Raw genomic sequence first — 19,647 nt, 5'->3', positions numbered from 1 at the left:
GAATTTTAGTGTGATATATTTTTTAAAATAGTAATTTTTCACATATAAATTACCTCCGGCAGATTGATTTTTATTTGTCGGGTTTTTACTGTTAGAAATGTAATCAGTCCAAGACAAGTTGCTTATTTTTAAATAGTTTACAATTGCTTTAACATTTCGTTTAAGCATAGAAAAAAAAACCGCATCTGGGCTTTAACTAACTAACTTTTAAGTTTTTTTCCTATTGAATTAAAGCTTTAAATGTTGATGTACAAGAAAAAGAAATAAAAAGATTTATAGATAATTCTTTAGAGGAGATGCAGTGAAATGAAATCCGTTGAATTGGGTGCTTTTAATTAACAATATAATGGTATTTTTATCCCCTTTAGTCATAGAGTAAAAGGGTATACTTTAAAAGCGCTAAATAAGATTAAATTTTTACAAAGTTTGAAAATAAAAAACCGTTGGAGCGCACTGGAGAGTGTTACGTATAACTGACACTTACGTATTACGTAACTGACACTTACGTATAACCTTACACTTACGCGCTCATCTGCAATATGGCAACTCTTTTCAGAAAATCAGATGGGAAAGAGTTGCCATCCTGATTTCTGCGTGCTAGAGACGGGGCCAAAAAACGCCGTTCCTGGTGATGGGACAAAAACATCGATTGTGGCAAGAGAACATCGGTGTTTTCATCGGTGTTTCTCCACCTCCGACGACCGACTGCTTTGCGTCGCTCGTTTCACCTACGAAAGTAAAAACAAAGCCGTGCAAAAGTGTCCGAAAACCGTGCGTAGCTTCAGACAATTCGTAACTCGGCCAGCCAACTCGAGAGGCGCCGTTTTGGGCCGTTCCCGTTGTCGGTACTCGCGGAATCCAGCGGAAATTAAGGACTTTTGAAAAACGTTCGCCCCAAACGCATTTCGTTCGTTCACTCACACACACACACACGCACAGTCGCAGACAAACACATCGCGCAGCGCATATACACAAAGAAAAGAAGGCAGTGAAAATCGACAAGCGCACGCATGCACACACAGAGGCGAAAAAGTGTTGATATATATCCAATATATTGATATATATTTATATGTATATTGATGTTGTGTGCACCGTTGTTGTTACTGCTACTGCCGTGTGAGTGAGAGTGGGACAGAGTGAGTGGCAGCAGTGTGGGCGAGGGAGGGAGCGCGCAGGATAAAGCGAAGATGAGCCACAAAGCAAAGGAGTGAAAAAATAATTAACGGCGAAGAGAGTGGAAAGAACAGAGCGCACTGAAGAGGAGCAGGAGCAGCAGCAAAACTAACAACATCAACAACAACGACTAGGAGACCCCCTTCAACTACAACTACAAATTGGTCCTCTCATTTTGGCAGTCGTGCAAGCCCCATCTCGCTCTCTCTTTCGGTGGGGGATACGAAAAAGTTCACATGCAACAACAACGACAACAAACAATAGCAGTCGCAGTCGACGCGGGCAGAGGCAGAGGCAGCGACAGAGACCGCGGCGCACTGAACGTATTTTGTACATATAAACAAAAATAGTTTTTAAACTCCCAAATCTAAATCTAAATCTAAAGTTAAAACTAAAGCCCTAAGCATAAATCTACAGTAAATAAGTTAATTAAAAGCAAGCAAATCAAGCATAGAGAAACGCGAGGTAGAGAAAGGGGAGGAGAGAGACAAAGAGAGAGATAGAGAGAGAGAGGAGAACGCTCAAAAGAAATTCGCCTTTTACACGATTTTAAATTGAGCGTTTGGTTTGGCAGAGATCCATTATACATACATCCATCCAAAAAAAAAAAACGAAAAAAATAGCGGGAGAGAGAGAGGAGCAGGGCCGAGCGGAGCGGAGCAACAACAAACAATCGGGGAGCGGGAGCGGGAGCGGGAGCGGGAGCAGCTGAAAAAGGAGCAACTGTAAACACACACAATCTCAGCCTCACGCTGGCGAATCGCAACGGCAGCAACAACAACAGAGGAGGAGGCGGTGACGCTGGAGGCGGGGCAGCTGTGCCCGCCGCTTCCCGCAACAACAACAACAACCACAACAACAACGGAGGCGGCAACAACAACAATGGAGGCGGAGGAGCGGCTGCAGTCGGCGCTGGCGCCGAAGGAGCAGGCGGCGGAGGAGGAGCGGGCAGAGATGGTGCTGCAGCGGGAGGGGGAGCGGGAGCGGGAGGAGCAGCAGCCAACGAATGGAACCCAGAGGAAATGGACCGCTTCAGCTCCGACGACTCCATCCGCTTCGAGGAGGACTCGCTGTGCAGCTGGAGCTCCGAACCGGAGTCGCTGTGCAACAACTGGCGCGGCTGGAAGAAGCCCGCTGCGGGCAGCGGAGCAGGCAGCGGCGGCCTGAGCGGCATGGGCAGCGGCATGGCGATAGCGTTCGGAGCAGGTGCCTCCGCCTCCTGCACGCCGGGCGGCAGTGGAGCGGCCATGGCCAGCACATCCACCTGCGGCAGATATTATGGTGAGTAGGGCCCTTCTTGAAATACCTTATTTTATAATTAATATAATTACGATAATAATACACCGAGAAAAAAAAGACCAATTTTCATATGAATTTTGGTGCGTTCTGTGCTCATATCAAAATGTTATTTCTGAACATATGATTTTGAACCATATTGATATGAAATCTTACCATTTTGTTATGAAAAAAATTTTTTTTCTTTTCCGTTTTTTTCTCTGTGTACGAATCGGTGCAAAAAGGCCATAAAGCATTACAAGTTAAAAGTATGTTCTTGAACAAACCCCCTATATTTACCCAAAAAGGTTATATTTCAGTTGGTTATACAAGGTTCCAGTATTATAATAATATAATAATAATAAGCTAAATAAGGGTCGTATGCAGTGCGTTATTGATAATTGCAAGGGTTCTTCATTGTCGAAATAGGTTTTCTGTATAGGCTAAGTATACTTGTTTCGTACGCTTTTGTAGATATTCTTTGATATTCTTTCAAAAAATTTAAGTTAGTTTTTGTTCAGTTATTTTGAAAAAAACTGTTTGCCTTATAAGTCCTTTGTAAAGAACCCTTCGTTCTACCAGGTGGGAAAATTAAGCAAATTAGGCATATGTCCATATATATATATATATATATATATCGATGATTCAGACATTACTCTGAGGGCCGTTTTTCCTATCGCATGTTAAACTAAAAGTAGGTTTTAAAATATTGATCTAAACTTTCCCAAAAATACTGGGTAAAAACTTTAATAGTTTCATGGGATTTGTGAACGTTTTCATTATTTTTCCGAGAATAAAAACTGAAATACATTTTTTACTTCGTTTTGGTTACTGGACAATTTAAAAAAGTTTTTTGTTCTGCTATATTAAAGATATTTCAAGGTGTGCTAAACAATTAAATTAAATAACCAATTTTGACTATCATCTACTGTTTTTAAAAACACAGTCACATATTTATTTAAATTTAGATTGCGAAAGCAAAATAAGATCTTGTCACACTGTGCTGACTGCAATTATACGCGTGACCTTTTCGCCGCTGGTGAATTCTGTAAAATTGTCTTAAGCGCAACAGCAACAACAACAACAAGCACGCTGTAATTGTAATTGTTGTTGGGCCGTCCTGTCTGCAATTGTCTTTTTCGTTTCCCCGCCTTTCCTCGAAGTCCTCTGCTTATCGCTAAAGTCAAAATCACGACTTTAGCTGGCAACGTTTTATATTCGTTCGTTGTTCCTTTTTACCTTTTTACCATTTTACCTTTTTGTAGCTGTAGCTTCTCCGTCTTCTTTCCTTTGTCTTTTTGTGGCTTATTACGTTTGTGTACAATGTACATACATATGTACATACGTAGCGAGGGCATTGTTTTTGCTTTTGGTCCTCCTGGAAGACGTTTTTTACACGTTTTCGGTATCCTGTGCGCAGTCGCAGTCGCAGTATAATCAACATGTAATATCTGGATATCTGGCTGCGACTGCGCAGTTCGTCCTCGTCCGCGTCGCTGTTATTCCTCCATTCTTCTTCATCATTTTCCATTCTACTACATTCGTTCGCTTCTTTGTTTGATCGATCTGAATTCCTGTGGGGAGAAAAAGGACTAAAAGAGCCAGAAAAGGAGTACTTGTAGAGCGAGAAAAAGATCAGATCCATATCCATCTAGTTATCTAGTCCATTATCTAAACAGTTTTGCAATCATTTTAGCCAACTCATTCCTCCCAGGTGATTTAGCTAAAATATATTCATGATTACTCAGAAGTTTTCAGAAAAATATTTAAGGTCCAAAAAAATTTGATTTTGTTTGAACTATAAGTGTTTCAGGATTTTCTCCCAAATCTAAAATGCTCTAAATCAGCGGTCGGCAGCGCCCTATTAAGTGAGCATAGGGTTTTGTTCTGCCGGCGCGCAGCTCGCACACGTATAACGTAGAACAGCGGTCTGCACACACACATCGATGAGCTGCCCAGTCCAAATTACTCACACAAATATAAAACAAAATGTCAACGTATGTGTGTGCCGACCGCTGCTCTAAATCAATTCAAAGAATTCATATGAGAATTTGGACCAGTTTGTATCCACTTTTGGCGGGTAAAAAGCTAAAGTGATAGCCCCGCCGATTGGTGTGTGCAAAGCAAAGGCAAAGCCAGCTGCATTTTCATGCTCGAAAGACATAATAACCGCAACAAAAACTATATAGCCTCAAAACGATGTCGCTGCCGCAGCTGACGCCGACGTCGACGTCGATGCTGAGGCGTCTAGAGCCCCGCTTTGTTGTGTCAAAGAACCTTTTCAAGGATACCATCACAACCTGCCCGAGGGGATGTAATAAAAATAAAGACGACGACGACGACACGGATGAGAGTCCCTACTTCCCTTCACACCTTGCAGTTCCTCCACTCTGAACGATGTGCCTTCTTTATAATTAACCGAAAACCCATCGATTTGATCTACAGTTCTCAATTCTGCGATGCGATTTCTCCGACTTAGGATCTCTAAATATTTAGTGACATAAAAGCCCCAAAAGGATGTTCAGCCTACAAATATTTTACGAAATTATATATTAAGTTTGGCTAAAAAATCAAGAAAGGTTTTTAGAGACCCCGAATCCTACCTATATATACTAAAATCTTGATCCTAATACCGTTTTAAGCTTAACTAAGGTTCTGCTAACAACGATCAGTTCCCTTTAGTTTTAAATTTTGTTAATAAGAACCCATGAAAGGTTAGAAACACCCCAATTGAAGTGGGTTCGCCGATTGGTCCCCCCATGAACGTAGAACGTAGAATCCTAATACTGTTTTAAGCTTAACTAAGGTTCTGCTAACAACGATCAATTCCCTTTAGTTTTAACTTTTGTTTTTAAGATCCCATGAAATGTTACGAACACCCCAGATGAAGTGCGTTCGCCGATTGGGCCCCCCATGAACGTGGAACGTAGAATCCTAATACTGTTTTAAGCTTAACTAAGGTTCTGCTAACAACGATCAGTTCCCTTAAGTTTTAACTTTTGTTTTTAAGATCCCGTGAAATGTTACGAACACCCCAGATGAAGTGGGTTCGCCGATTGGGCCCCCCATGAACATGAAACGTAGAACGTAGAACGCAGAACGTCGTCGATGCGATACGATGCAATGCAATGACCCCGAATAAACCGAAACCGTGGTATTGGTCACGCTGTAGTGCTGACAATGCAGCTCCGTGTCCGTGAGAGGTATGCGGACGGACGGACGGACGGACAGTGTGTGCGTGCCTTGAGTGGATGGCGTTGCCACATGTCATCATCTAATTAGTGGGTCGAGGCTCGCTCGGTGTCAATTTCGAACTGAAACTGCAGTTTGCAACAGAAACTAAAACTGAAACTGAAACATCGACCAGCTGTGGATGAAGCCACGGGTTCTGAATTTTATTTTTCACTTTTTTTCGCATATCAGTTTCATGCACTTCCGCAGCCAAAACAATTGCAACAACAAATGCAGCACAGCACACACGTGCAGAAATGCTTGTTGGCACTTTGACCCCTTTTCTGCGTCAGTTTATTTTGTTTTTTTTTTTTGTTCAGCGGGCTTTTTGTGTCGAACAACCTGAATTGGTCGTTGGGAAACACAGCGGACAAAGCCAAAAATATGAGGGCACAGCAAAAAAGATAAATTTTTACTTGGGCTTAATATTTAAAAGAATGGATGGTTGATTTTCTATATTCCGAGATATGATGTATAAAAGGAAAAATCAATTAATCTATACAATCTTTTAAATTACTATGTAATATATATATATAAGATATGGTTCTTTATGATAATAATAATTTTATGAGTCTAACAATAACATGATTATTCTATACGGGGTTTACTTTATATGAAGTAAATTAAATTTTTTTTCTTTGGTAAAATGAGTTTATTAGGTTCGGTTCCTTAATTGGGACTCGCCATAAGCATATTCTACAACTCCAATCGCAGTTTGGGGGGAAATACGTAGAGGTAACTGGTGTGTTGAATGCATTTGCTTTAGCTCGGCACTTCAGCACCTCTTGCTCAACTTTGACGAGTTCGTTCACCAATAACACAATTAAGTGGAGCATGATGCTCTGTGTTTTATATTCTCCTTTAATTGTTACATGTTTTGTTAGTTCCATGTATGGAAATGGAAAACAAATTAAAGTGCAAACAAAAACTCCAAAAGGGAATGCAAGCACAGTTCAAGCCAAGAGGAAACCAGTTTGAAGGGGAAGCAGTAGCCTTGAATCCGATAAAAAAAAATCGAATACATATATACACGAATCAGTTATTAAACCTTCTTCAATCAAATCAATCTGACTCATGCGGTCACTCGGAATCGGCTAAGCCCCTTACCTGGAGGCTCAGCCGATTTTTCATCTGACTAATGCGTTTATTTGTTCTTTGTCGGAGAAAAATATATACAATTGTGAAAACTTAAAGATATTCCAAGTGAAAATAATAATAATATAAGTTTTTACCGGTTTCTGAATAATATAAATGAATTGAAATAATTTTTTTCGGGAGATTTAAGATTAAAATTTGAATTACTTAGTTTCGCAACTTAGATCAAAAAGATTACATCTTGGAAATTGTAAACCAAAATTTGCAATATTAGTCTGCAACATGCACTATTTTTTTAACCTCCACTGTAGCTGTGTGTATTCATAAAGGACAGGCATGAGCAATAAGTTAGCGCTTGCGGAAAATGACTTTGAATAAAATGGTGCCAAAGTGTCTGAAAATTAAGCGACGACAGAGCAAGACAGTGTAAAGAGCACGAAGAATGGGAGCGGGCAAACGAACCGACGAACGAGCGAAAGAAAACAAACAAACAAACAAAACAATGAGCTCTTTCGTTCAGTGCTGACAATTTGGATTTTTTATGGACACTCAATCTACATTAAACTGTCGAAGAAATTATTTTAAGTTTGACTAGGAAAATCGTTTTACCTATATACAAATTTAATTTGTATACTCGTTATATTGGATTCGATTAAGAATATGTAACAGGTATAAGGAAGCGTTTTCGACCCAATAAAGTGTATAAACTTACATATCCTTATTATTTTATATGATAGAAAATTAGTTTTTCTTCCGAAAAGTATAGAATTTGTTATAATAACACTAGAATCAAGCTAGAAACCAATAATAGTAATATATTACTAATAAGAAACGAAAGTTATTATGTGTAAATAGATAGGTAGTTCAATGAAGTATCTGTACGGATCCTTAACCTTCTGTTCGATACCCAATTACTTACCCGGTTACCAGGGTCAGCATGTCCAGGTTGGTCAATTATAATTGGAGGTAAAATATAGGAGATCTGGTTATGATGCTCCTGCTCGAATATTTAATTAGCGTGGGTGAACTTGAACCCTCTGTTTTTTATACCCTTGCAGAGGGTATTATGATTTCAGTCAGAAGTTTGCAACGCAGTGAAGGAGACGTTTCCGACCCCATAAAGTATATATATTCTTGATCAGCATCACTAGACGAGTCGATCTAGCCATGTCCGTCTGTCCGTCTGTCTGTTTCTACGCAAACTAGTCTCTCAGTTTTTGAGCTATCGGGATGAAACTTTCCCAAAAGTCTTCTTTCTATTGCAGGTAGTATATATGTCGGAGCCGACCGGATCGGACAACTATATCTTATAGCTCCCATAGGAACAATCGGAAAAAAAAAACTTTAAAAAATTCTAACTTCGGTGTTTTTTGAAATATTACCCTCTACTTTTGGGGATGTTATTTTTTTAATATTTCTGAATTTCGAATTAATTATTTAAAAAATCGGACTACTATATCATATAGCTGCCATAGGAACGATCGGAAAATTAATGGAAAAGTAATAGGAAATAAATTCTAGCTTCTTTGGTTTTTATTGTATTATCTTCTACTCTAGGATATGACTCTTTTTAAATAATTCCGAATTTCAATTTTAATTTGATCAAAATCGGACGACTATATCATATAGCTGTCATAGGAACGATCGGAAAATTAATGATAAATATTAGAAAATTGAACATTTTTGCGATTTGTTAATTAATAGGAATGATCTGCAAGGGTATATAAGCTTCGGCTGGCCGAAGCTAGCTTCCTTTCTTGTTTTGTATTGTTTTTGGTGGCTGCATCATCAGCAACACCATATACTTATACTTATACCATAACAATACAATAACAAAGCCCGATATTCTTTGTTATGCTTTGGGGCTCTTTTTTTGTTTGTTAGTTTGTTTGTTTGTCTTTTGTGTTTTGCGTTCTGGGCTTTAGAGGCAATGGGAACAAGACCTTTAAAATGCAGGTCCCCTCTTCCATGGCCATTTGTTTATTTGCATGCCAATTCAGTGGATTACTGTTTATCTACAACTCAATTGCGTTGCAAAGATAATGACATTGGTTTACGCAGGGCAAAATTGCGTGGCTAAGATTCTCATATTTTTCCCACGACAAGAACTCAGTTTATTTATTTAATTTTGCTTACTGAGGGTATAATATTACTGACCGGAAAATGGAATAAAGCTTTATAGTTTCAATTGAAGCCGAGCATTTAACTCGATAAATCCTTCTTGAAATTTAGAAATTTTATTCAATATATTTTAATAAGCAATTGCATTTATTCTTTAATTCCCGTTACAATTTATTCTAACTTATTTTATCGTTAAACTATTTACTGTGGATATTCTGAAGTTTCAAAGTGATATGATTACATTTATTTTGTTAGCCAAACTAATTTACATTGCCAACCTGGTGCGGTTGTGCTAATTTGTCTGTGTGGCGACCCCTACAAAAAACCTCGTTGTTGACCTCTCATTCGCTGGTCATTGGCCGTTCGCTTCCAGAAAAAGTTCTTTAATTAATAAAATGCCCGACATGTGTATCTTGTGCCTGTGTGCATGCATGTGGCTTTTCCTCGCTTTGTTTGTGTTCAAATATGCTAGTAGAAATATGGAATTAGTCATTTGGCAGCTTCTTTAATTAATAAATATTTTCATAGTGTTTCCTTTTTGGGACTTATAAACAAAGAGTATTTAAAATAGTGAAAAAAATAAAATTAAACAAAATAAAATAAAAATACACAGCTAAAGAAAGTGTGAGGGAGATGGATATACGCATGCAGCCAAAGCTACTGCTTGCACTGCTTGAATTCCATTATTTGCTTATAACTTTTTAATGAGCGGTCCGATTTGAAAAATTTCTTCTACATTTTTATAGGTATTCATAAAAACAACAAAATTGTATTTATTTTTGTCTGACATCTTAAAAGGTCTGGTCGCCAGATAAAATTTTAAAAGGCGATTGTGGGTTTTACAGGGGTCGTCACACTCTGATGAAACAAATATGCGCTGCGTAGGAACCCCAAGAATCTGCATGGTTAATCCTAACTTTCTAGCTTTTATAGTTTCCGAGATCTCATCGTTCATACGGACAGTATTATTTGATTTAAATACATAATAATCCCAAAAATAAGTAGGTTCTTTGGTTATATTTTGTTAAGTACCTTTTTAAACTTAAACTTAGTCAAAGAATGTCACTTCAGTTCTCTATATTCCGTTTGCCTTCTTTCAGAAGTTTCCACATTGGCCGAACTGGCAGCCCGCTGTGTGGCCTCCTACATACCGTTCGAGCTGGTGGAGCACGTGTATCCGCCGGTCCCAGAGCAGCTCCAGCTACGCATTGCGTTCTGGAGCTTTCCGGACAACGAGGAGGACATCCGGTTGTATTCCTGCCTGGCCAACAGCTCGGCGGATGAGTTCAATCGCGGCGACTCGTTGTTTCGCGTGCGAGCCGTCAAGGATCCGCTGCAAATAGGTGAGAGTTTGTTTGCATAGATAGCTATAGCTATGCTCCAGTGGAGAATCGTCAAAGGCTAACTAATACTAATCCGATTACAGGCTTTCACCTGTCGGCCAGCGTGAGTCAGACGCCGCGTGCGTACTTCAATGTGGCGGTCACCTTTGACCGCCGACGCATCTCCTCTTGCAACTGCACCTGCACCTCGTCCGCCTACTGGTGCTCCCACGTGGTCGCCGTTTGTCTGCATCGCATCCATTGCGTAAGTATGGCAGGGCTCAAAGGATTATAGTTTGTATAGTTTTCTATTGCTTTGGTTTTTGGTATAAATATAAATGTAACAAGAGAGAAAGCTATAGTCGGGTGGGTGTCCCGACTATCTAATACCCGATATATAACATTTTGATTGCGCATAACTTTTTAATGAATGGTCCGATTTGAAAAATGTCTTCTACATTCCGATAGGTATAAATATACACAACAAAATTGTATTTACACTTCTATAGTAAACAATCTCGCGCTGCGTAGGAAGCCCAAGAATATGTATGGGAAATCTTTTGTACACCCAGAAAAAAAGATTACCTTGATTTAAGTCCACGTTCCTTTAATTAAGGAACGATGGACTAAAAATGGCTAAATAAGGCTATACATGGACTTAAAATTTTTCATTAAGTTTTAACTTAAGTCCATGTAACAGTCCATATGGCCTAAAGTCCATTTTTAGTCCATGTATACTTAAAATTTATATGGGATGAACATTTTTAAGTCCACGTATAGACTTGTAAGCCATTTTTAAGCCATTATTTCTTAAATCAAGGTCAATGGACTTAAATTAAGGAAATTATTCTACGAGTAACGGGTATAAAAATAACATAAGCTACTTCACCTTTATTCAAACAATTTCATTTAATCTCCTTTGCAGCCCCAGGAAGTCTGTTTGCGGGCACCGGTCTCCGAATCGCTGACCCGCCTGCAACGCGACCAGCTGCAAAAGTTCGCCCAGTATCTGATCAGCGAGCTGCCCCAGCAGATCCTGCCGACGGCCCAGCGACTCCTGGATGAGCTGCTCAGCGCCCAGCCGACGGCGATCAATACGGTGTGCGGTGCACCCGATCCAACGGCTGGGGCCTCGATCAACGACCAGACCAGCTGGTATCTGGACGAGAAGACGCTGCATAACAATATCAAGCGGATACTCATCAAGTTCTGTTTGCCCGCCCCGATTGTGTTTAGGTGAGAGTATAGGGTTTTCTTTTGAAATTCATATAAATTATATTAATATATTAATTTCATCCCCAGTGATGTCAACTATCTGACCAACTCGGCTCCACCGGCGGCGGCCGAATGGAGCTCTTTGCTGCGGCCGCTGCGAGGTCGTGAACCGGAGGGCATGTGGAATCTGCTCTCGATTGTGCGCGAGATGTACAGGCGCTGCGATCGGAACGCAGTGCGTCTGCTGGAGATCATCACCGAGGAGTGCTTGTACTGCGATCAAATACTCATCTGGTGGTTCCAGACCAAGCTGGCCCTGATGATGGGCTCCCACGGCCATTCGGGCGGCAAGCACTCGAACACGCACTCCAATTCGACGGCCCTGCAGCACGCGTGCAGTTCGCTGTGCGACGAGATTGTGGCTCTGTGGCGGCTGGCCGCTTTGAATCCCGGCCTGGCGCCGGACGAGCGGGACATGCTGCATGCCCAGTTTACTGCCTGGCACCTCAAGATACTCGATCGCGTGGTCAAGAGCCGTATGATGCCATCGTCGTACACGAACAAGCATCAGCAGAATTCGCGATCGGAAACGGAGTTGTTTATTGGCTTCAAGCCGGCCATTGAGGCATGCTATTTGGATTGGGAGGGTTATCCCATTCCTGGAGTGACTCACACCCACGACACGAATCCCATCTACTACTCACCGTTCACCTGCTTCAAGCACACGGACCTCAAGGGCGAGTCCAGCAATCCCGGCCAGCTAAACGCCACCCAGGCGCTGATGACGAACAACAAGCACTATAATTACTTTAGTGCGTCCAGCGATCATGCGGGCATGCATGCGGGAGCCTTTAAGCAGCGATTGGATCGACCCTTTAGGGAGTCGCGATTCTATGCGAATCCGAGCGATTTGGATGGCGGATCAGCGGCATTGCCTGGCGGAGGAGGAAACGGCAGGTTTTCCACGGGTAATCTGGGTGCTGTTGTCGGTGGAGCAGGAGGAGGAGGCAGCGTCGCAGGAGGTGTCACCGGCGGTGGAGGAGGAGGAGTGAACAACTCGGTTGGAGCAGCGACCGTTGAAGCGAATACCGTACAGCTGCAGCAGCAGCAGCAGCAGCTGGTCAGCGGCTCATCGGGAGTCGGTGGCTCGGCGGCAAATGCCAAGGCAGCCGGAGGAGCAGCCGATGGCAATCGCTCGAGTGCCAGCAGCGAGGGATTCTGTGAGAATGACGATTTCGGCGGCGACACCAGCAGCAGTCACAATTACTGCCCACCGGGCGGCGGACAAGCGGTGGTGCCTGGCCAGAAATCGGCCCTCACGGAGTCTGATTCGCAGAGCAGTTTCGATGCCGTGTCGCAGCAGAGCAAGGATGAGCCGCCAGTGGGTGTGCCAGTGGGTGTAGAACAAGTGCTCTCCACCTCGGACACTTCGTCGGCCTCGTCGGCATCGTCATCGGCTTCGACTGCGTCGGGGAGCTCGAACAGCTCCACTTCCTCGATGCTGATGGCTGGTCAGGAGGCTGCTGTTGGAGGAGCAGTGCAGCAAGCACCGCGTCGCCTGAGCAAGGATGAATCCTTTAGCAGCAGCAGCGATGAGTTCAATCAGGCGGGAGGATCGGCAGCGGGTGGCGTGGCTGCTGGGGAATCCGCACAGGGAGGAGCGGTGGCCACAGCTGGCGGAGATCTCACGCCAGTGCCCAGCACTTCGGCAGCCGCCCGAGCTGCCTTGGCCGCCAGTTGCTCCGCGGTGCCTGTAACTACACCTCTTCAAGCAACCAGTTCGGTCGGTGCTTCGGTGGAACAGCCCAGCACCTCATCCGCCTCCGTGCACGCAGCTCGAACTTTGGCAGCGGCTGTGGCCGCCTCCAGCGACAAGCCGCATGTATTCTCCAATGTCCGGCCCACGGAGGACGCTTGGGACATACTGTTGGCCCGAGCCGAGGGACTGCATGCCCATGGACACGGCGGCGAGGCCTGCATTTTGGCCGTTCGCCTGGCCGAGCAGATGCTGGCCAATCCGCCCAATCTGCTGCTCGAACTGCCGCCCGCACCGAAGAGGAAGGGCAAGAAGCAGAACGTGAATCCCATCTCGCATCAGCTGACCGTCGTCGCCTCCGCCACGCTGTCCAAATGCGCTTTCCTCTGCACCGTGCTGTCGGAGAATTCGGAGCACTATCACATCGGCTTTCGGATATGTCTGTTTGCGTTGGAGATGCCGCGACCGCCGGCTAGCACCAAGCCGCTGGAGGTGAAGCTGGCCAACCAGGAGGCCGACATACTGGCGCTGCTCAAGCGTTTGCCGCTCGGCTCGGCGGAGCTGCAGGTGATTCGCGAGCGAGCCGAGCAGCTGCGCAGCGGAACCTTCAAGACGCGCGGCGAGGCTCTGCTGCCGATCAACCTGGCTACGTTTATTTTCGATGCTCTGGTTACGCTCAGTCCGGCCAGTGGGTCTGCCATTGGACCCGGAGTGGCTTCTTCTTCAAGCTCAAGTGGCGCAGGAAGTGCGGCTGGCAAATCTATGGTAAATCCAGGCTCCCGTTTGATGCTCTACAAGCACAACAGCGACGAGAGCCTCGGATTCGATGCTGCAGTGGCCGCGCTTGGACTGAAGGCCAATGTCTCGGAGGCAGAGCATCCGCTGCTGTGCGAGGGAACCCGCCGGCAGCGCGGCGATCTCGCCCTGACCCTGCTCTCCCACTACAAGGACGAGCCGAGGAAGATAGCCAAGATCATGGAGAAGCTGCTGGACAGGGAAATACACACGCTGCTGAATGCACCGCTCCTGCCCGCCTACTACTCGAGTAATCCGCCGGTGAGGACGCCGAGCAATCAACCGACGCGGCGGGAGGAGCACGATTATGGAGGCTCCGGCTCTGGTGGATGCGCCTCCTCCAACTGCAATCCGGTGGCCAATCTGTGTGAGCTGCTGCCAGCGGATTATGGCAGTGTGGGAGGAAACAGTCGACCGCACAGCTCGACGAGCGCCGAACTGGAGCTGAGCATGTGCGCCCTGAGCATGGCGAGCAGCCAGTCGGGCGGCGGCGGCGGAGGAGGAGGAGGAGGAGGAGGAGGTGGCCAGGGCATGGTGCCCACACCGAATGCGGCGGGAAATACGGGAACACCCAGTTCCAGCAGTACTACGGTTAGCGGTGGGCAGAATCCCAATGGGAATCCCAGTGGCAGTGGAGGAGGAAACGGTGGCAACGGAGGCGGCGGAAGTTCCAGCAGCAGCCGGAGCAAGGAGAGCCGCTACAAGGGCAAGAGGGCCTACCCATCGATACCCAACCAGCCATCCGAGGCCAGTGCCCACTTTATGTTCGAGCTGGCCAAGAATGTGCTGACCAAGGCGGGCGGCAATAGTTCCACCTCGCTGTTCACCCAGGCGAGCACCAGCCAGAATCACCATGGACCCCATCGTGCCCTCCACATGTGCGCCTTTCAGCTGGGACTCTATGCTTTGGGTCTGCACAACTGCGTCAGTCCCAATTGGCTGTCGCGAACCTATTCGTCGCATGTCTCCTGGATTCTCGGCCAGGCGATGGAGATTGGTGCGCCGGCCATTAGTTTCCTGATCGACACTTGGGAGGCGCACCTCACGCCGCCCGAGGCGGCTGGCATGGCGGATCGGGCGTCTCGGGGATGGGACAGCAATATGGTTTACCCCGCCGCCGAGTTGGCCCTCTCCGTTCTGCCCCACGCCGCAGCCCTCAATCCGAACGAGATCCAGCGCGCGATCCTGCAGTGCAAGGAGCAGAGCGATCTAATGCTGGAGCGAGCCTGTCTCACCGTCGAGACGGCTGCCAAGGGTGGCGGTGTCTATCCGGAGGTCCTCTTCCAGGTGGCCCGCTACTGGTACGAGCTGTACATGCGCAACACGCCGAACAACAGCGAGCACGAGCCGCATGAGGATACCATGGACCACTCGGCGGTCAGTCTGAGCGCTTTGATTGAGTCGCAGCAGCAGCACGAGCTTCAGCAGCAGCAGCAGCAGCAGGCGGTGCAGCAGCAGCAGGCAGTACAGCAGCAGCAACAGCAGCAACAACAGGTTGTGCAACAGCAACAGCAGGTGGTGCAGCAACAGCAGCTCGGCATGCCCAATCCCGGGGTGCCGGGCGGACCCGGAGGACTCCCTGTGGCCGTGCCCCCGCCCGTTGTGGGCTCTGTGCCGAATCCGCAGGCCCAGTTCCAGCCCGTGGGCGTCGCCTCACTGGCTCCCCTCGGCCTGGCGCCCTATCCGCCGTATAGCTTCTGCCAGGGCCTCTACGCTCATCATCACAACCTGAGCTATCCGCCCGGTCAGATGCAAATGTACATCTCGGCGGGACCGCCGCCGCCGCCGCAGGGATATGGTGGCTACCAGCAGGCGCCGCCCCAGCAGCCGCCCAATCAGCAGCAGCAGCAGCAGGTGGTGCAGCAGCAACAGCAGCAGGTGGTCCAGCAGCAGCAGGTCCAGATGGCGGGTCAGGCGCCGCCGGGTCATCCGGGACAGCAGGTTCATCCGGGGCAGCCGCCGTCTGGCTTCCAGCAGCCACCGCCGCCGGGAGCTTTCCAGACGCTGCCGCCGCAGGCCTACCAGGCGATGCAGGCGGGTCCGCCGGGACCACCGATGGGACCGCCACAGGGATATTACGGCCCACCGCCACCTCCGCCTCCGAACGGCGGACCACCGGGAGTGGGCGTTAACGTGGGCGTGATGCCAATGCGCCAGCACCAGCACCAACATCCCGTCTACCCCTTCATGCAGCAGGCGCCGCCGCAGCCGCAACAGCAGCAGCAGCCGCCGCCTTCGCAGCCACCTGTGCGACAACGACAACCGCATCAATTCACGTGAGTAGATTGTGGACTTTCTCGAGTGTTCATTATACCCATAAAGTATAAATATTCTTGATCAGCATCACTAGGCAAGTCGATCTAGCCATGTCCGTTTGTCTGTCCGTCTGTCCGTCTGTTTCTATGCAAACTAGTCTCTTAGTTTTAAAGCTATCGGGCTAAAACTTTCCCAAAAGTCTCTTTTGCTGGTAGTATATCTGTCGGAACGAGCCGGATCGGTCAACTATATCATATAGCGAGTCGATCTAGCCATGTCCGTTTGTCCGTTCGTCTGTCCGTTCGTCTGTCCGTTCGTCTGTCCGTCTGTTTCTACGCAAATAATCAATAATTGGGCAAAAAAGTAATCAAATTTATCTTGGGTGCTTTTTAACATATAACCTCCTACTTTTGGAAATACCATTTCTTATCTAATTCTGGATTTCGAATTAAATTTTTTCAAAATCGGACGACTGTATCGTATAACTGCCATAGGAACGATGGAAAAATTAATGGGAATATAATAGGATATAACTTATTGGTTCGTTGGTTTTTATTGTATTTTCTTCTGCTCTGGGATATGACTCTTTTTAAATATTTTCACATTTAATTTTATCGAAATTGAACTATCGGAATATTAATGAGAAATAATAGAAAATTTAAAATGTTTACGATTTGTAAATTAATCGGTATGATCTGCAAGTGTATATAAGCTTCGGCTGACCGAAGCTAGCTTCTTTACTTGTTTAATTAATGGCTTTGCATCTTTTGTAGACCCACCCAGCTGCGCTATCTGCTGGCCGCCTACAATGTGGGCATGCTGGCCATGGAGACGCTGGCGCGACGCGTTCACGATGACCGGCCGCAGGCGAAGTACGCCCGAAATCCGCCGTACGGCGAGGATGTCAAGTGGCTGCTGCGGATCAGCAAGAAGCTGGGCACCCAGTATCTGCATCAGTTCTGCATCTGTGCGGTCAACTCGATCGTCAGTCCGTTCGTCCTGCACGACGTGGCCATTGAGTCGGCGCACTATCTGGGCAGGAATAACCACCAGCTGGTGATGCAGCACCTGCGCTCGGCGCTCACACCGCTCGTCCAGAAGTGCCAGCAGATGTGAGTGTTCTAATGGTTCTCATTATGATCAAAAATATGACAAATTCATTGCTTCTTCAGGTACATTCAGTGCATCCATCAGAAGCTGTACCACCTGACCCAAGGTGACTACGAGGAGTTTGCCAGCATTGTGGTGGCAGCCCGCGCCGCCTTTCAGATTACCCCCGAGGGCAGCGCCCAATTCAAGGACTGGCTGCAGTCCATCAAGCGGTAAGTGAAGATTAGAGGATAATGTAAATCCAGGACGTTTTAACTTACTACTCCATAATATTTTCCAGATCCAAATCGTGCAAGAAAGAGCTGTGGACCCAGATCAATGCGGCTCTGCAAAGCAACTCCAAATGACAAAGACTTGACTCCTGCAATCTGATGACGGCAGTGGCAACAGGAACATTGGCGACGACGGCGGCGGCTGCAGCGACAGCGGTGACCGCAGAGTGCAAGTCAACAGCGCCGGCTGGCGGTAGCAGTGCCAACAACAACAGCGTTGGCAATTTAAATAGCAACACCAGCAGCAGTGCCACCAATAACAGCAACGGCGGCAACATTAACATCGGCATGGGCATGGGAATAGGCATAGGCATAGGCGACTCTGTGAATGGACACAACCATCATCATCATCACCATCACCACAGGCATCATCATCTGCTGGAAACGCCAGGTAGCAGCAGCTCGGCAGGATTAGCAGCAGCAGCAGCAGCAGGAGCAGCAATTACAACAGCAACCCCAGGTGGTGGCAACACACCAGCAACAGCAGCAGTTGCTGCAACTGCAGAGCGAACGGAGCGAAGGCCACCGCTACTGGGGGCACCACCACCGATGTCCGCGATCGGCAGCAGCAGCAGCAGCAACAGCAACAACCACAACAACAACAACGGGCGATCGGCAGCAGCAATCGCTTATCATTCGCTGATGCCGAACTACTACACCAGCACGCGTCAGTTGCACATGCATGGTCATGCTCGGGGTCATGGGCAGCCACATCCTCATCCCCAAACCCATCCCCATCCTCACCAGCAGCCCCAACCGCACCCGCATCCCCATCCTCATCAGTACCAACTGCAGTCGCTGAGCCACTACCATCAGCAACTTTAACAACGTGTCGCTGATGCGCCTGCTGCTTCTGCTGCAGCCTCGTCGCTTTGGTGGTCGCAGGAACAAGGCGGCAACGGAGGAGGAGGAGGAGGAGGAGCAGCAGCCAGCAGCAGTTGTGCCTGCCGAGCAGGCGGAGTTCATGGCCACTTCAGTTTGGCTTTGGCTGCTGGTGTTGCTGGTGCTGCTGCTTGTGGTGGGCCTACCGCTGCTGCTGCTGATGCTCCTCTGATCCACAGCCATTCCCCCACTCCCGAGAACCACCACCACCACCGCACTTAGTTCATGTTAAACATAGTTTTTATTTTTAAACTTGAGTTTTCTCTACGTTTACTATTTTTTTTTTCGTAATTAATCAAGGTATACATATTAATAAGCCACTGTTCATGCGTGGCGTGTGCGTATGTGCGGGTGTACTTTTAGACTGAGATATCTGCCAACAGCAACAACAACAACAACAACCGACGCCCACACACACGCACACGCGCACGCATACAAACACAACAACAAAAACCATAGAAGATGGAAAAACTCTGTTTGATTTTTCAGAAATGTGTTCAGTTAAACTAACGTATTTATAGACGATCTATCAGATAGTTTTCTACACCTACAGCTATATAAACTCGGACTTATACATAATATGCTCACAGGCCCTTAACCATATACCTATATATAATTTAACATAATTCGACCTCCTCCGACCTTTCATAATAACAAAAAAAAAAACCTCCAGCTTTGCAAAAAGTGAGAACATCCTTCTCTAGTTTAGGCTAACGACATTTCATTCATTGTTTCTATATATATTTTTTAGTCTTAAGTAAAAAAGATGAACGATTTCTATACCTATGTACACCCTTATACATATTTAATACCTGTGGTTAAGCAATTTTTTAGGATTTCAAATTTATTTGACCAACAATATCCAACAAACACACGAACATGAGCGATGCCGCAGAAGTTCTCAGCCGAGCAGTTTGTTTTTAATATTTTCCTAGCAAAAGATCTCAAAAACAACAAATTTTTTCAACTGCATATAAAAAATGCAAATGGAGAAAATGCGTTTGAAAAATGTGGGCAACTAACGGAAATGGTAAAGCTAAAAAACGTTTTGAAAATTACTAAAAAAGAGTTTTTAAAACGCTTTTACTTGGCCATGCTAAGATTCACTCCTGAACCACCCACATACAGCTGCATATGAGGAAAG

General features: G+C 46.1%; 2 protein-coding genes across 3 annotated transcripts; both read left to right on the top strand.

The window, feature by feature from the left end:
* The first annotated feature begins 670 nt into the window (after positions 1–670).
* Positions 671–17,831, top strand: Dora (zinc finger SWIM domain-containing dorado). 2 transcript variants are annotated; one of them, XM_017153650.3, is made up of 8 exons: positions 671–2,454; positions 9,999–10,238; positions 10,322–10,482; positions 11,143–11,453; positions 11,520–16,259; positions 17,013–17,351; positions 17,412–17,561; positions 17,630–17,831. In XM_017153650.3, the coding sequence occupies exons 1-8, from the start codon at positions 2,196–2,198 to the stop codon at positions 17,694–17,696; spliced, it is 6,267 nt and encodes a 2,088-aa protein (XP_017009139.2). In that variant the 5' UTR covers positions 671–2,195; the 3' UTR covers positions 17,697–17,831. The 2 variants fall into 2 exon arrangements, with proteins under 2 accessions (XP_017009139.2, XP_017009138.2); XM_017153649.3 differs by having other exon boundaries at positions 9,996–10,238.
* LOC138913801 (homeobox protein B-H1-like) lies at positions 17,721–18,446 on the top strand. The gene has a single exon (XM_070218591.1). It carries the CDS (start codon positions 17,721–17,723, stop codon positions 18,444–18,446), a length of 726 nt encoding a protein of 241 aa, XP_070074692.1.
* The last annotated feature ends 1,201 nt before the right edge of the window (positions 18,447–19,647 follow it).

Source organism: Drosophila takahashii, chromosome X (genome assembly GCF_030179915.1).
Source record: "Drosophila takahashii strain IR98-3 E-12201 chromosome X, DtakHiC1v2, whole genome shotgun sequence".
Classification (NCBI taxonomy): domain Eukaryota; kingdom Metazoa; phylum Arthropoda; class Insecta; order Diptera; family Drosophilidae; genus Drosophila; species Drosophila takahashii.
Note: the sequence above shows the minus strand (reverse complement) of the source record. Positions and strands in the feature narration are given on the sequence as shown.

Bases quoted from the DNA above. Each gene is read 5' to 3' on its own strand.
- Dora (XM_017153649.3), top strand. From the start codon at position 2,196: ATGGACCGCTTCAGCTCCGACGACTCCATCCGCTTCGAGGAGGACTCG. The intron at 10,239-10,321 runs GTGAGAGTTTGT...ATCCGATTACAG, and splicing joins CAAGGATCCGCTGCAAATAG to GCTTTCACCTGTCGGCCAGC. The intron at 16,260-17,012 runs GTGAGTAGATTG...CATCTTTTGTAG, and splicing joins CGACAACCGCATCAATTCAC to ACCCACCCAGCTGCGCTATC.
- LOC138913801 (XM_070218591.1), top strand. From the start codon at position 17,721: ATGACGGCAGTGGCAACAGGAACATTGGCGACGACGGCGGCGGCTGCA.